Source organism: Dromaius novaehollandiae, chromosome 2, assembly GCF_036370855.1.
Source record: "Dromaius novaehollandiae isolate bDroNov1 chromosome 2, bDroNov1.hap1, whole genome shotgun sequence".
NCBI lineage: Eukaryota > Metazoa > Chordata > Aves > Casuariiformes > Dromaiidae > Dromaius > Dromaius novaehollandiae.
Genome location: NC_088099.1, coordinates 9383372 through 9399698, shown reverse-complemented (window position 1 = coordinate 9399698; position 16327 = coordinate 9383372). Strand labels below are relative to the sequence as shown.

Below are 16327 nucleotides of genomic sequence, written 5' to 3'. Positions count from 1 at the left end.
GACTTGCTTTTCACTTTGATTCTCCTTGCTAAGAAATCATGCAAACTGGCCTTTATTTGCTTCTGCGCAAACCTTCATGGGGATCCAACTTAGTCACATCCTCCAGCACTAATTTTGCTCAATCATAATTGTATTCTCATAGGAAAGGATTTTAAATAATTCAGTAAGAACTTGGGGTTGTGCTCTTCATGTCTTCACAAACAAAGCTTTTCTACATGTGGTAAGGGATAAAAATGCATGTTGCCAACAGGAATTTAGAGAATGGGAAGCAAAGTCATGCACAGAAACTGCATAAAACAATATGGAAACTTGTGTTTTTTTCTTGAATGTCCTGGTATTGCAGGAGGGGTTTTAATAAGAGATGCACAGGAGTAAAGACTGGAGGGATGGAGTCCGCTGGCTCAGTATTAGGTTGGATAATACGTATCACATTATCATCCCCATTAACAATCCTTGTGGCTCCACAAGCAGGTGATTCCCTACTAGGAAAGTTGCCCACTCCCCTTATGTGGATCACCACCCTAAGTAAATGCCTGAGGGCCCTGATGGCAGCTTAAGCCTGGCCTAAACTCAACATAAAAAAGATAGAAAAGGGTCTCCCATGGAAATGACTGGGGCAGATAAATCTTGGTTTGGTGTGAGACTCAGTCCCACACTCCGCTATGAAGTCTCCCAAGACTCATGAGAGAGAAAGGGGGCACCTTGATTAAAGATAACTGCAGAGGAGGCAAAAAGAAACCTGTCCGTATGGGGCTCCCTAACACACTGAGATGAGGTGAAAAAATAGAACTTTCTAGATCATCTTTATTACTACAGGGGTGCAAAAGCCTGGCAAGAGACAGGAACTCCAGAAACCAAATGGATCTCTGAGCTCTAGTCGTAACCCATCTGTCAATGGCAATAGCCAGCACCAGAGATTTTGGGGCTGAAATCTGTATTTGGAATAACTCCAGATTCATGATCATGTAGATGAGAATCATTAGCATCAAAAAGCCTTACCAAACAAATAAGTATTACAACTCCCATTAAGCAGATGAGGAAACCATGCTCCAAGTCAGTGGCAGAGCTGGGAGCAAAACCTGCAAATCGTGAGGCTGCGTCCTGTGCATTGCCTCCCGCAGCCAGATAGTTCATATCAGAGTGATTTTATTAAATCATAGATTAAGTTATATATATGCATATATGTGTGTCTATATATATATATATATATATATATATATATATATATATATATATTCTTTGGAGGAGGACATAAAACAAAATTCATGGAAGACTAACAAAAAGAGAGAGAGATCTGGACTGTGGATTTTTTGAGAAAGCTGGTAACAAATGACATCCCCAAATCACTGACTGCTTACTCCCAACAGCAAGCTACTCTGAGGACAATGTTTTTTAGAAATACTATCTCAGGATAGGGCCTGGATACTTTTCCCCAAAGAACTGCAAGATGCAAGCCCATCCTTACTTTGTGTGTCGCTTGTGTTGTGAACAGTCACCATTGGAACTCGTGGACCTTGAAAAGAAGAAAAAAAATCAGTTAAATAACAAGCTCATCTATCTAAATACATGCACATGAACCTGTTTTTGAATTCCATGGAGATGGAGACTCCTGAGAATTCATCCATGGAAGAGTAATCTAAAAAGCAAATCACCCAGGTATTAGGAGTCTGTGAATAAGTGACAGCACTGTAGACTCTGAGACACGCGAGGTTTCAAAACCCTTTCCCAATGGGCCACTAAGTGCATCTTTCCCTAATTTGTAAACATTATAATTAGCACAAACACAATTAAATCACTTGCTTTTTAAATTATTCTAATGACACACAAACATCACAACACAAAGCATTTACATTTTATATGCCACGGGTAACTGTTGCTGTTTTGCAAACAACATTTTTCAAAAATAAATTAAACACTGTTTTGATTCTCCTAAAATACAGCATTTGGGTAGTGAGATCAGTCAATTTTGTAAAGAGGATTATCATTACTATGCATGAGTGAACCACAGGGTTCATTGCCATAGGATGCTATAGAGGGGGAAAACATACAATGAGCTTGCAAAGGAATCGGACCAATTCACAGAAGACAGATCACGTCGTGACCACTTAACACAGTGGTCTGGATTCAACACCTAGTTTAGGAAGTCACCAAGAAGCTGATTGATAGAAAACGGGATGATACATGAGATTATGCTCATTTTTTAATTGTCCAGCTTCTTACACTCTATTCCCAGTTATCATCTGCTGACTACTTTTGCAGACAGGACTTGGGGCCAAAAGGACTTTTGGGCTGAGCTTGTGTAGCCAGTCTTTGGCTCTTCAAATGATTTTGAGTAGAGCCTAGGTGTATGCCACAGGCCACGTGCTTGGATGTTAAACAAACCCAATGGCTGAGAGTGACTTTCTGGGAGGTCCTGAACGTGATGCAGGAGAATTAATAACACAGGTTGATACAGGACACTGCTAGGGAAAACAACCAAGAATGAGGGATCCTCATCGAACATAGGTGAGGATCTTAGTGGCCAGGTTTATTTCTATTATAGCTCCTCTCTATATTTCAAATGGTTAGAAACTGCGTTTCCTAGTTTCTCAGGGGCCCAAAAAGTCCGGTGGCATTTTGGCTGTCCCCCTGGTCCTGCTGGTCACAAATGGCATCACCTGGGGAGGGGAAGCAAGGCAGACAGCACACTATAAATGGCAGAGCCAGCAAGATTTTTTATTCTTGCTTGAAAAACTAATTCCACTCCCCAAGCATCTCTTTATTGCATTGTAGTGCCCTGTAGGGAAGGGTGGTCAGGAAATGAAGTCCTAGGAAAGACCATGGAGACAGTACAGCTTCATTTGCTTCTGATTCAGCCCTTCCATACTGCTGGTGTTCAGTGGAAAACAGCACTTGTACTAATTCAGAGACTAAATTAAAAAAAAAAAAAAAAAAAGTAGTCAACATTTTAAACCCTCAAATTAAGACACCTTAAGGAAACCTGATATTCACAGTCTACAAATCTCACACCCTCTCAGATTCAACCCCTTTTAAGATGTCCTGGGTGCTTCAACCTAAAAGCAAAGCATGTGTGATCACCAGTCACTTGCACTAGGAGTTTGCGTTGAGCAGGCTGAAAATCTTTCACCATATCTTTTGCTTGAGGCAACTCCCCCAACACCCCAAAATACAGTAATTGATAATGCTCACACTCGAGCACAGCATAAATAAAAAAATAAAGTGGGTTAGTGTGAGCCTCATGTACTGGTTTGATAAGTGAAATGAGCTGCTGAGAGCAAGAAAGGATTTAGAGTGTTTTAATTGTGCCAGTGCATTTGCCAGTGCTGCCAAGAAACCACAGCCTCTTGTATAAAATCAGGAATGCTTAATGCAGACCTTACCTGCAGAGAAAAGTGGCTTTTTCCCCCTCCCAGAATTAAACGAATAGTTTCCATGCAAGGAACTGGGACAAACCAGCCGTAAGCTAAGCGGAGAAAGCTCTGATCTCAGTTTCACTCATGTAAATCTAAAACAATTGTGTTCCAGGCAAAAGATAAGCCCAGACTTTGTTTCACTTTGTTATCAACCAAAAACATCCTGTTATCAGATTTGCATCAGCCTCCTATTCAGGCAGGTTTGCCATGGAATAGCACTGACACAAATCAGGGCAGAGCAGGTTTTATTTATTACTGAGCTGACTGATATGTCAGGCCTGACTTTCATTTCCTAATAATTGATAATTTTCATCATTAATGATCCAATTCTTTTGTTTGCTACATTTTCTTAGAATGCAACTACGTCAGGATAATGCACAGGGGAAAATGCTAGGTTTTATACTCACCAAGATTTAGCCTAATTTATCTTTTTACTGTCAATTTACATGATATACTGACTATATTTATTTATAAATCTGCTCTGCTTTTTTCCTGCAGTGCCAGAAACCAGTCTGCTGGACAAATGACAAATCTAATACACAATTCATCCTGGGCATGATAAAATCATCAATGGAAATAAAAGGAATCTTCCCAAATGATTTCAATCAGAGCTAGAGCAGTCCTTTAATTAACACAAAAATGCTTTATAAAAAGAAAGGGATAAAAGAGAGAAATACAATGCATATAATCCTCTTATTTTCTAATTTCTTTTCATTTTTGTGCTAGCACTGGGAAAACAGTGCGAAGCTAATAAAAAAGCCAAGGTACAGTGTAGAAAATTCCATGTATTATATATTAGGTTTAGTTAGTCTTTTACTAACCTTACCATCCTCTCCCCAAATCAATATTTTAAAACAAGGCCCCATTCAAAGATCTTCAGTTTAAGGTAATATCAAATAAAAATATTTTAAAATATGCATCAGGATCCTTGAAAAAGAATTTTGAGTTGCTTGACTTTTATTTTTCACCAAAGGAGGAAAAATGGGAAAGATAGAGGAATGTGCTGAGCAGAATCCTCAGGTTTGTGTGAAAGATTAGTCTGGATATTAAATATTCACAGTGATTGTGTTCCAGTTAAACAATGTATTTTGGTTGCGAGCAGCCGAAAGTCATTAAGAAGAAAAATCCTTTTTTTTTTTTTTTTTTTTTATTTTAGGAATGATGTAGATTGCTCCTTTCAATGTTGATTTTTAAAGTAAAATAAGCTAGGAACATGCTATCCTGAGTTTTTAATATACATGCATTATGAATCTTCCAACACTCCCACGTTAAGTGTCCAAAGCCTGACAGGGTAAGAACTAAATTCTCGAAATTAGGAAGCATATATTCATCAGCTGCCTCCTGTGTTCCCTTTCGGACCCCGTAATGGTGTGATGGGTCCTGTATACGTGCCACATGCCCAAGGGGAGCCCAGCGCGGGCCCAGGGAGCTGGATCTGTGCGTTCCCACACCGTCCCCGGGAGCCTGCTCACCTGCCTTGCAAGCTCGCCTTCCTGCACCTCCACTCTGGTTTTGCACCCATTAATTCGACAGCAGTTTTAGTGCTGCTGCTTCATCTTTAGTGCAAGCAAAAGGACTGAACCTGTTGACTGGAGGACTCGACCACGTAAGGACACGTTCTATACGTTCCTGGCTGGACGCGTAGTTGATAATGCCATGGGAATCTCAAGTTACAGAAATAAGATTTTCAATTAACACAGCTAAAAATTTGGCTTTATCATAAAGCCTTAAAAATTTCACTGTCATTATCCACGCTAGAAGTAAGATTGAGTCATAATACTAGAATGACGTGGGAAGTTTATCAAAAAGGAAGTACTAGCCATGTTCTGAAAGTGAGCGGAAACTCAGAATCTGAGTAATTTGACAAGAAAAAAGCACTGACCTTGGCTAGCCATGAATTTTTAAGCAGCCTTCCTTATTATTTTCAAGAGACTTCTGCTTAAACATAGGCAGAAAGCAGTAACTGTAGATATTTAGGTGACAAGGTACAAATTTCCAGTTTAAAAATGGAAAATTATACAACCTTGAACAAAATATTTGCCAAACATTAATTCTGGAATATTTTGAGAGAGTATTCCAAAACATTTTCATGCCCTAAACAGCATGGGGAAGTATATCAGTTACAACTTTAAGATGAAAGTAGTAATTACAAAAAGAATACTATATAACTTGCAGAAAAGGTAATCAGTGTTAGAAGAGAGAGGGGAAAAAAAGGATTGTCATATTCTTCTCATCCATATTCTTAAAGGCTTCAATGTGGCAGATAATTTCAGACCAGCAGCTAAATTCACAGTGAGTAAACAATAAAAATTCAAATACTCTCTGCCAGCGCCACCAGCGTATCTCTTAAGCACTGATGAATGATTTAAAAGAGCAGCTGCGAGCGATGTGAACTGAGAAGGTCTGGCTCTGCACAAGTGAGATAATTGGCAACAGCCATCTCTGTGTACAGATTCCAGATCTCTTTATTTGCTAAACCATGAATTATTTATACCTAATGCATAAAGTTCATATGTTGGGGTGATATTATCATTCTAATAAATAAAGACATGGGGAGTTCTGTGAATCACTGCTTATAATTAAAATATTTTCCCATTTACAGTATTTTCTAGTCTATGCTACAGACAGATGTTTGTGATGTTTGCTTTGGCAACCTTGTTGACACAAACATCAAACAGAGATTTGTGCTGCTATTCACCCTCCCTGAGGCATTTAATTTTTAAGTCTGATCTTTACTTCCTAATATGTAACTAGTCTAGTAAAATAATCTATACTGTCTTGTTTTCAGGCAATACGCAGAATTGCACAAACTGTGCTGATGGTACTGCTTGTTTCTGCCTCATCTCCTACTACGAATAGATTTCAGGCTTACTTAAAGCAGAAATAAATCTTGTTGTTCTGAGATGGCTTTAGTTAACAGTGTCTAGAGGGCAAATGAGCATGAGATTTGGCCTTAATTATGCTACACGAAACAGCTCTGATGAGTTCCTCAAAAGGTTGCTCAAATAGGCCTATTTGGGATCAGGGCTATTCAAAAAAATCCTGGTCTAAAACTGAGTCCTTTCTAGGGGATTTTGAAAGGAGCCTACACAGCTGCAGAAAATAGCTGTATGGGAAGCTGGGTTGACGTTAAACAACTACAACAGATGCTCTGACATCCCCCTATCCCTCACATGATTGCCGAATCATAGAAGTATACAGGACTTCCAGGTCCAAGACTTTCCCTTGCTTCTATAGGTAATCACGTCATATAAGTTATTGATAAACGCTCTCTACCCATAGCTTGTTGTTTGCTGCTGTATTTCCTGCTGGTGTCTCACTCTTTGGATAGAAACTGCCTTCCAACTTCAAGCTATGCTGGCTGACACCCCAAATTACACCTTTTTGATATGTGCCAGAAAGTTATTGTCTACTAATCACAAACATCCCCATTATACTTTGAACGCTCATGTCTCCTCAAAGCCCTCATCCAGCAAGTTAAACAACTGGATTATTTTAGATACTTTTTGAAGGCAGATTCTCTATTTCTCTTATCATTCTTCTATGCAAGACTGTTCCGGTTTCAGTTCACTCTTCTTAAACACAAATGACCAGGATTCTACACTCCGTTATAGAGGATGTCTTGACTGGTCCTTCTATAGTGCAGATAACACTTGCCTAGCTCTACAGAAAATTGTTTGCCTGATCCATCCTAAAAGCACATTTGCCTTCTCCATGGCCACAGGAGGTAGGCAGTTCATGGACGGCCTTGTATGTCCCAGCTCTGCTCTTCTGAGTCACCTGTAACTAGGGAGCCTCAAGCATACAAGGAAGATTCTTGTTCCTGCTCCCCACATGCTTTGTACTATTAATTTCTTTCACTCCGGGCCTCCAAGACAGCCAGCTTTTCCAATATTTCTCTCTGCTTTCTGATGGTGCTTATCAGCTTTGTATCCTTAGCAAATTTCATTAACTCAGTCCATCTTTGGGTTCCCAGGCCATCAATGAAAAATTCAAGTAAGGTCATTCCCAGGACCAGCTCCTAATAGATCCCATTACTGATATCCGATTAGCCGTATATTTCTCTTCATCATAATCTACTGTCATCTTTCATTTAGCCAGCTGTTAACCTTACCTTACAATTCTTTTGCTAATCTCCATCCTCTCCCTCTTAAATAATACCATCCAGTGAGGCATCACATCCAGTGGGGTGAGTAAAAGCATTTTCTTCCTTTCATGAGACTTTGTCTAAGGTTTTCAAAAGACATAATATAATAATAACTGTGGCTGGTTCCAAGGAGGATTGTGGAAAACCTACGGTCTTTAAGAAGCTTTGTGGTACATTCACCCATTGCAACAATTATATCAGATAGAAAAGGGAGGTACATTTGGAGAATTTGCCTGCAGATTTCCTGAACCTGACAATGCATCTTGATTGTGCTCTCAGAGACGTAAATACCAGAGGTGGGAGGGAACCATTCCAGTTCACACATGGATCACTGACTTCCCAAACCGGTTGGGTATTTTGCTCAGTACTCTGGTTCAAGTCTATAGTTGGAAGGATGGATCTGACCAGAGAAATTTCCTGACCCAATATTCTTTCTATTTCTAATTTGTATTCTATTTCTAATTGAGTTCCTCATTAATTTAACCTCCTGCAATTCAGTTTGAATCCAGGCTTTCTCCAAACTTGGGAAAGAGATGAGAGCAAAGGTTTATCATTTGTTCCTATTTCTCAAATATATTTAAAGTTTCTTACTGGATTAGTATATCCTAACCCTAAGAGATATACCAGATGTGGAGGAACGGGTGTCAGAGACGTGGGTCTGTATTCCCTGCCTGTGTTGGAAAGTTCCTCTGGACAACTCAGGATGCCCAGGCAGGCTGTGCCGTCTCCATTCCTGGAGGCTTTCAAGACCAGGCTGGATAAAGCCCTGAGCAATCCAGTCTGATCTCTTTGCTCACCCTGCTTTGAGCAGGAGGTTGGACTGGAGACCTTCCGAGGTCCTTTCCAAGCTAAATTTTCCTATGATCCCGTGTTTCATACGTATCGCAGATGGCAGTGCCATTCTGATGGAGAACCTGTGCAGTCATGTCCTCACCACATTACCCAAAGGCCACATTTCTGGGGGAGTTGTGGAAAGGGAGGAAGAGCTACAGTCCCTGTTTCTCCTCCCAGCTCCCCTGCTAAACCTGCTGTTGATATGTTCAAGGGAAAAGGGTAATCACAGCATAAAAGAAGATACTCCTTTCTCTGTGCCATTTACAACTCATTAACATTAACAGAGTAAAATTCCATTGTATATGTTGTGTTCTTCCATTAAAAACCTAGTATAAATTGATTTAGAGAACCTGAATTTATTCTTTTCTAAAAGTAAAATTCACTTACAATAGATAATGGTATCTTAGTTGGACAAGTACTAATTGATGCTGGATATTAACTTTTTTAAAAAACATAAATAACATTGCTTCTCATTGTCTAGTTATTAAGCTATTTCCCTCTCATGAATTCCCAGGTTTTGATATATCCTTAATGTACTTACTGCATTAATAAAGTGCTAAAAGTGTATCATGCAAACAGAAAATAAAAGCCAGCAATAAACCACATAGCTGGTCCAGCTGGCAAACAAGGTGAACGAAGCAGTTTTCCTTAGAGCAAGCTTTAAATCTTGTGGGATGGTAACATCTGTACCATTCACTGCAGAATAATGAGTTCAACCAAGGTCGCTCATATAGCTGGAAATAATGCACATGCACCCTGGTCTCAACGTGCAGGAGGCCACTGCTTGATTTGTGAAGCTTCATTATTTGAGGCGCCATAGGAAGCCTGTTGTCATGGTCATTTATCTCCTATGAGTGGAGTTTTGATGTATTTTTAAATCCACAGAATGACCAAATGACAGGAATCCTGGCTATAAGCACATGATAGATTATCTTCCTCTGGGCAATGCCAGACAGTTCATATTTACAAAGCAAGAGTCAAAATCAAAACAGGATCAAATCATGTAAAAGCAAGGAACATGAAGTTTCTTGGGCTATGAATAGGGGATATGAATTGGGCTAAGAATAGGGATAGGATTTCCACTTTTCATTCCATAATCTTTTCTTGAAGCACTGGAAATAACAGGTGTTTTCTGTTCATTTTATTATTAAATATTCATGCATAACTTTTTGTTCTCTTATTCCGTGTCACTGAGTATTTATGGGTAATTTACACAGCATGAAGGATGTATAGCAAAGCAGCGAAATATTTTATAGCATAAATGAATGGCTTATTTAAAGGAAGACAAAATGTGATTGGAACATCCACAAAACCTACCATTTTAATTAGTCTTAGACTACTTTAATAACTATGTTGTTAACAGCTGACAGAAAAGAAGTTCTCTTTTAAATCCCAACCCACTAATAACATCCTGTCTTTTCCTGGAGAAGAAGCTCTTGTGATAGCTTCTATTTGTGCAAAGGTTTTTTTTTCCATATCAGTCTGCTATTTTAAAGTAGCACTAGCATGCGAGAGAGTGAGACAGGGCACTCCCCATCCTTCCTTCACCCATGGGACTTCTGACCCGTGAACGATGCACAAAGGAGTTTAGATGCCAAAGCCAACCTTAACTGTTAAGTTAGAAAGGGAGCCAAGTGAATGCAAATGTGAATTATATAGTAATTATAATATAAATAGGACCCAGAGATTAAGTCTGTGCATGCTTTCAAACAGCAGAAACTAATTTAAGCTTCATAAGCCTCAGGAAAAGTTCCAAAAGGTCGCAGTTTGCCTTGAAGCACTAATTACAGCCTCCTGCTATTGGGTATACAAAAAAGGAAGAGTTGTCATAATCATCCTTGTATAGGAAACCGTTCTGGTCACAACAGATAACAGTCACCCAGTGACCTAATGTGCTGGCAACAACCGGGAATCCCTTCCAGGCGTGAGTGCGACTGCTGTGCTTATTTGCTATTTGACAGGGTGGGAAACTGGAATCCACAGCATCTCGTCATGCCCAGTTCCTGGAGGTCATTATCGCACTGTACGATGTTTAGTCACACTTAAGGGTTTTTTACCCCTGTTTTTCTCATGTGTCTTGGATTTTGTTAGCCAGATATTTTGGCTAGTGAGTCTGACTTGTGCAATAGCACAAGAATAGGACATTCCCAGGGATCCTCTGCCCTGCTCTAAGCAAAAAGACAGCACCATGCTCTGACCCTCATTATTCAGTGTCTAATACTTGCTTTCTACCCCTTACTGTTCACACCAGATTCAGGCCAAGGACAGCCCAGATGGTACAGAAAATCTGAACCTCCATTAACTGCACATAAAGCAGTACATAAAAAATCATTCTACTGAAGCATTTCATAACATTTTTTGTGTTGGAAAATAAGGGCTCTGGGCCAGAAGATGAAGATCATAATATATTTGTGAATAGGGAGAATACAGATACCAGTCTATTCTGGTACAGCTACAGTCACATGATGGACCATAAAATAATCTCAAATCTTCACTCTGTGGTTCCCTAAAAAATTAAAAGTAGTGTTATCCACTTCCACCCACCCTTGGCCACTTGGTCCCATTCCAGCATTGCCTGGTCCCTTGTAGGATCACAAGTGTTCCTGCAACCATCCAGAAAAGTAGCTTCTAGACCTGATCCCAGCAGAAAACACTAATATTTTGAATTAATATTTGATTATAATTCAGTTCAGTTCCTGGATCCAGCTCAGTGTGCATCCACTGGAGTGCTTGGGCTGGCACAGAGCTGGGATTGCAGCCCCAAAGGTGGGTAGAGGATGTGGCCGACTCCTGCAGTGGCAGCTCTGACTTACGCAGGCTTCTAGTTCTTGTGGACCTACAGCCTTGCGGCCCTCCAAGATCTACTGAAGAAAAACACTGTAAGGTGCTTCATCAAGGGTTGCTGCATTTCACAGCGAGGCAAGCTGAGGCAAGAGAGGCAGGACTGAAAGTAGAAATTGCCTTGTCTGTGAGCCTACTTCTCCTCCCAGCCATGGCCTAACACAGCTGCAGGCTGGCCAGCTGTGCTTCTAGAAAGCATCTAAAATTGGCTCTCAGCCTTATGTGGGGTCCTTAGATCCACCACCATGGCTTTACTGAAGTGTGGTGGCAGCTGGTGCATGCTCCATCAGTAAAATCTGGGAAGCAACCTTTCACACCTGTTTAAACTGGGACAGACCTGCTGTACCTCTCTATCCATAGGCTCTTGACTAAGTTAATAAAACTTCTGCCTCAGCACCAGTAGTTATTGCAGCCTCTAATTAAGTCTCTTTAGACTACCTCTACAACATCATTTATTATGATCCTTGCCAAAGATCACCTGAAATGCCAAGCACTGGCCCTTTTAGTAGGACTGGATGCATTTAGAAAGCTTTTACTTGAATTTCAGCAAGAAGTGTTTCAGAGACTCTCTAAAATGCTTTATCATTACCACAGTAGGTAGTTTTATAATATTAGCTGACACTAAACCCACATGCTTTAGATGTGTCTAGGGAGCAAGCTTTATAACTAACATAACTAAGTTTAAGAAGGGATTAAATATAGACATTTTTCGCCTGGAATTTAATGTTGGTTTCAGGATGTCGAGTGAGAGACTGGTACTCACGGCAGCAGCCTTTCCCCATGCCAGCGGGCAGAGGTGTCCCAGGCCACACCGAGTGGTTACTTGGAGAAGTCAGACAGGAAGCTGGGCTTCTTAGTCTCTCAAAAGCAAAAAAGAGCATCAAGTGCTTTAACGTGTTATAGACTAATGACATCCCTAACTGAACACTCTCCCTACAGTTATTGCCAAGCAACTACATTTTCTCTGCTCAACTCCTCCTTAAAAGATCACTCCCTGCATATCACCTACAAGAAGCGAGTTACACGCACATTTATATCCAAGGACTTTCCAGACCAAAAGAGCAGCAGCATGACATCCCTGCTGTAACCTCTACGCCCTCCTCGTGGCTGCAGCACACCTACGCTTGAGTTGTCAGCACGCCGGGAAGAGAACCTGTGTCTGTTTTGGGGTCTTTCAGTTCATAACACACTCGGAGTCCCATAAAAACATACAATACATAATTATGCACTTTAAGCTAAAATGGCTTGCTATATTTTCCATTGCGACTTTACTGCAGCTATAACTCAAAACTCAATCCCTTGTTCAAGAGATCGTTGAATGTCATACCTATTTCTAAAGGCACAGAGCGATACTACCGCGGCGCAGGGGGCTGGTCTTGCTGGGATCCAGTCTCGTAATGTGCCGAGAGTTTCGTCTGATATACCAAACATCTTCAACTCCCACTGTGGCTGGTGGGAGCTGAGAGCTTTCGGCACCTTGGAGGATTGGGCCCGTACTTATTAGAGCCTGCAATGTAATTACAGAGCAGTTATTGAATTACTATTGAGATGAAACATTGCGCAGCACTGTGAGCTAACAGCAAACGTGTGCGACCGTGCATTGTTAACTCTTCACTCTTGTATCATTTAATCATTTTACATGCTGTTTTTGTTACGGAAGTGCTTGCCTGCATACTAATAGCAGAATTCCTACTAGGTAGGTTTCTCTGCAAGGAAAGGATTCAAGATTCACTGAATCTTTCAAATCCACACTGATAATTTATCTGTCTGGGAGCCCCATGCCCCTTATTGTCACTGCACATCTGAGCATTGCAGCCAGTAATGGATTTTATTTCCACAGCACTTCTAGGAAGCTGGAATTACCTGACCTGCTTGAGTTCCCTAAAGGACTTTGTGGCAGAGAGGAAGATCAAACCCATGCCACCTAACTATCATTTTACAGCTTAACTTCTTAGATCACTGTTACCAAAAATGTTTTTGAACTCTCCAAATCTAGATATGGTCCAACAAACAAAAACAAATATCATAAAGACCTATGTATTTGGTCTCTCTTAGATGTCCACATTCAACACTGGATTTAGAGAATCTGCCAATACTCTGCAAATAAAATGACTATTTTCTTATGGAAAGGGAACAAAGAAAGGAATCCACTTATTTTTTTGCAGATTTGTCTAAATATTAAGTTGCTTTGTGGTCCATAGGTAGCCAAATATATACAGGCAAGAGCTAAGCTGTGCACTTTCACTATTGCTTGTTTTAGCTGAGAAGGATGTTTAGGGGAAAAACTACTAAGACCAATCTGATTTTAGGAATATTATGGATGCGACTATGGTATACAAGTTTTCCGTATGATATATGAGGCAATACATTAGCAATGTTTGGTAGACAAAACATCGTTTTATGCACTGGTTCTGTTGAATGGTAGACACAGCACAGTGATTTACTGCTCCTGTCATCTGCTTGTCCATAGTAAGTATGAAAAATCCTCATCTCCAGGTTTTCCACCGATTTCCAGGGATGGTGGGTCTGGCCCAAACAGCACAGGTTAAAAGGTCTGATTAAATGAAGGAACTGAGAAAGATGTAGAAAGAGGTTCATTATCCTCCTGCCTCGAGGCATGAGCCAACCTCTTATTGCGGGAGCTTGGCAGGCATGTCCCTGATGGGTACATTATTGCAAAAATCCTGGCGAGGATAATTATGCACCTTGCACTGATGGAGAGAGGCTACAGAGCTGGTCTGTGCCAGTAGCCAACGGTGCTTTTCCTCAGAGTGCAGTCTTGTAAAATGAGAAAGGAAATGGGGGTCACGATACTTGACTCAAGATATGGCCATAGGCAAGCCACTAATTCTCACCGTACCTCTGCTCCCCACCTGGTAAAAGCATAAAAAAAACGGTCATCTGAGGAAAGGTTACAAGGAGCTTTAAATATCTTTCCATAACTCAGATTAAACACTAGTGCTGTATTTATCTTACCAATGACAAAACTTCTATCCCATCCTCCTCTGTATCCCGATAAATCTCAATACTGAATTATCCTGAGACATTGTATGTATATAATATTACGATCTTCATGTTCAAAGTGACAAAGATGTACAAACTTATGCTAATAATGTCTCTGTGACATCCCATTGCTTATTGCTGTTAATGGAGAAACTGAGGCAAAATGTGATCTGATTCACTCCCAGTGAAAGATAAATGGCATGATCTTTACTGACTCAGACAGGATTCAGACACCTCTAATCAGAGGCTGATTAAAGGAATTAATAGGCTATACTATCTAGCAGTAGCATAACCTATTTTTTGTAGTATTATAGAAAGAAATTTTCATCTGTAGAATAATATGCTAAAACTAGTAAATTTTGGTGTATGGTTGAACCTTAAGAATCATATCTCCATGATTTTACCGGGCATTCAGAAAAAAAAGTTCTCAAAACTCAACATTATAAAAAAGTGCTGATGGATCTGTAACAATATGGGTAACATAAAGTGGTATTTTGTTACAGTGGAATTCATCAATAAATTCTTCATTGCTTTAAATTTAGCTTTTCTTTGGGGCACATTCCTGGTTAAGTTAGTTTCTTCAACTGGTAATCTTGTGACAGAATAAAATACTAGGAGGTTTTACAAAATATATACCCTCAAAAAGACAAAGTATTCGTACTTATTCACTAGTAGCCGCTAGGTATACACACACTACTACAAACCATGCTGTGAAGTCTATGTTCGCTCGCATTTAACAACATCATGATGTTTGAAATCCTTGGAGTGAAAGGTGCCAATCCTAATGGCGTTAGCGTTCCTAAAGGATGCTCCCACCCGCCTGCACGATGGCTAAGTTTATCACCGCTTGGCGCTTGGTAATGCAGTACATGGTGCTGCATTAATCAGCCAGTTTTCCCACTTTTCTGACCACCTCCAGCCTCTTTTAAAAGTTCTTTTCCACAGGAGTGATGGCTAGCGGTTTTTAGCAAAAAGCCCTTGTCACGTTATTAAGAGATAGCAGGAGAGACACCAGTTAGCAACCATTAACCACATTTAGTATCGTTGGACTGATTAAGGATGTGAGCTCAGTTCCCAATCCTAGTCCCAACAAGCACAGATGCCAAGGGCTAAAGAAGCTCTCATTATAAATTAATAATTTCACTTAATGTTTTTGTCACTTAGATCCACCTACATGAAAAATTTATGTGTATAGGGGTTTCTCCAGAAGTGCATACATCATACATTGCAGACTTGTGTCATCTATGCAGGCAGTAGCTTGGGCTGCAACGAGATTAGAGGGCAGAAAAATCCATATTTGTAAAATGATTATTCAGCATGGTTTTAGATCATACTGGAAGGCCAAATGTTGCTAAACAAGATCTGGACTCTGCTGTGTTAAATTGGACTGGTGCAGATTTGATGCAACTTGGAAGTGAAAGTTTTTGTTGACTCTAACAAAAGTCTGGAAAGTAAGATAAGTATAGAATAATAAAGGGACTTTTTAATGGTCAGAATAAACCTTATAACTGGAAGCAGCAAGTAATGCTCCTGAGTGTTCCCAAGTCCAGATGGTGTTTCCGTATTCCTTGAAGAGGGAGGAAAGAAGGTAATTAAATGCTCAAGAAACAGTTTAAGAAGCTGAGAAGCTTATAGCTGCACGCTGGCTTTGTATCTAATAAATGTGCAGCGCTTGTCTTTAAAACTCATAAATGCTCAGACAGAATGATCTATGTGTACAGCGGAGTAAGGAATTTGACTCAGATTATCGCTAATTTGGATGAGTTGCTTCTTCATTAGTATGATTCACTCTCTCAAGGGAGATCCATAAGCCACAACAATTTCTTTATCCAGTGTTTTTGCATCACTTGTTCTCTGCCTATGGGTCCGAACCAGGGTGTTAGCTGGCAGGACAAAAGAGATATAAACCCTGTTTTTCATGATTCCTCAGGCCTGGAGCCATCCTTCAGCACAACAGGGTCCTGAGTGCAGTTACAATGCTATTGGCATCGCAGCTGCTGGCTTAGAGGACAAACTGGGCGAAAAGCAGACTTACATCCAAGTAAATCCCTCTCCTCCTGCCTCTTTAGGCATTTTATCAAGAATAGCT

The 16327-nt window shown here is 40.2% G+C and overlaps 1 protein-coding gene across 4 annotated transcripts in view; it reads right to left on the bottom strand.

The window, feature by feature from the left end:
• DPP6 (dipeptidyl peptidase like 6) overlaps nt 1-16327 on the bottom strand; it is a 582220-nt gene that overhangs the window by 18947 nt on the left and 546946 nt on the right. For all 4 annotated transcript variants that reach the window (XM_064505741.1, XM_064505742.1, XM_026097080.2 and 1 more), the window contains exon 17: nt 1466-1513. In XM_064505741.1, the coding sequence (XP_064361811.1) occupies nt 1466-1513 (48 nt within the window). The remainder of the gene's footprint in view (nt 1-1465; nt 1514-16327) is intronic.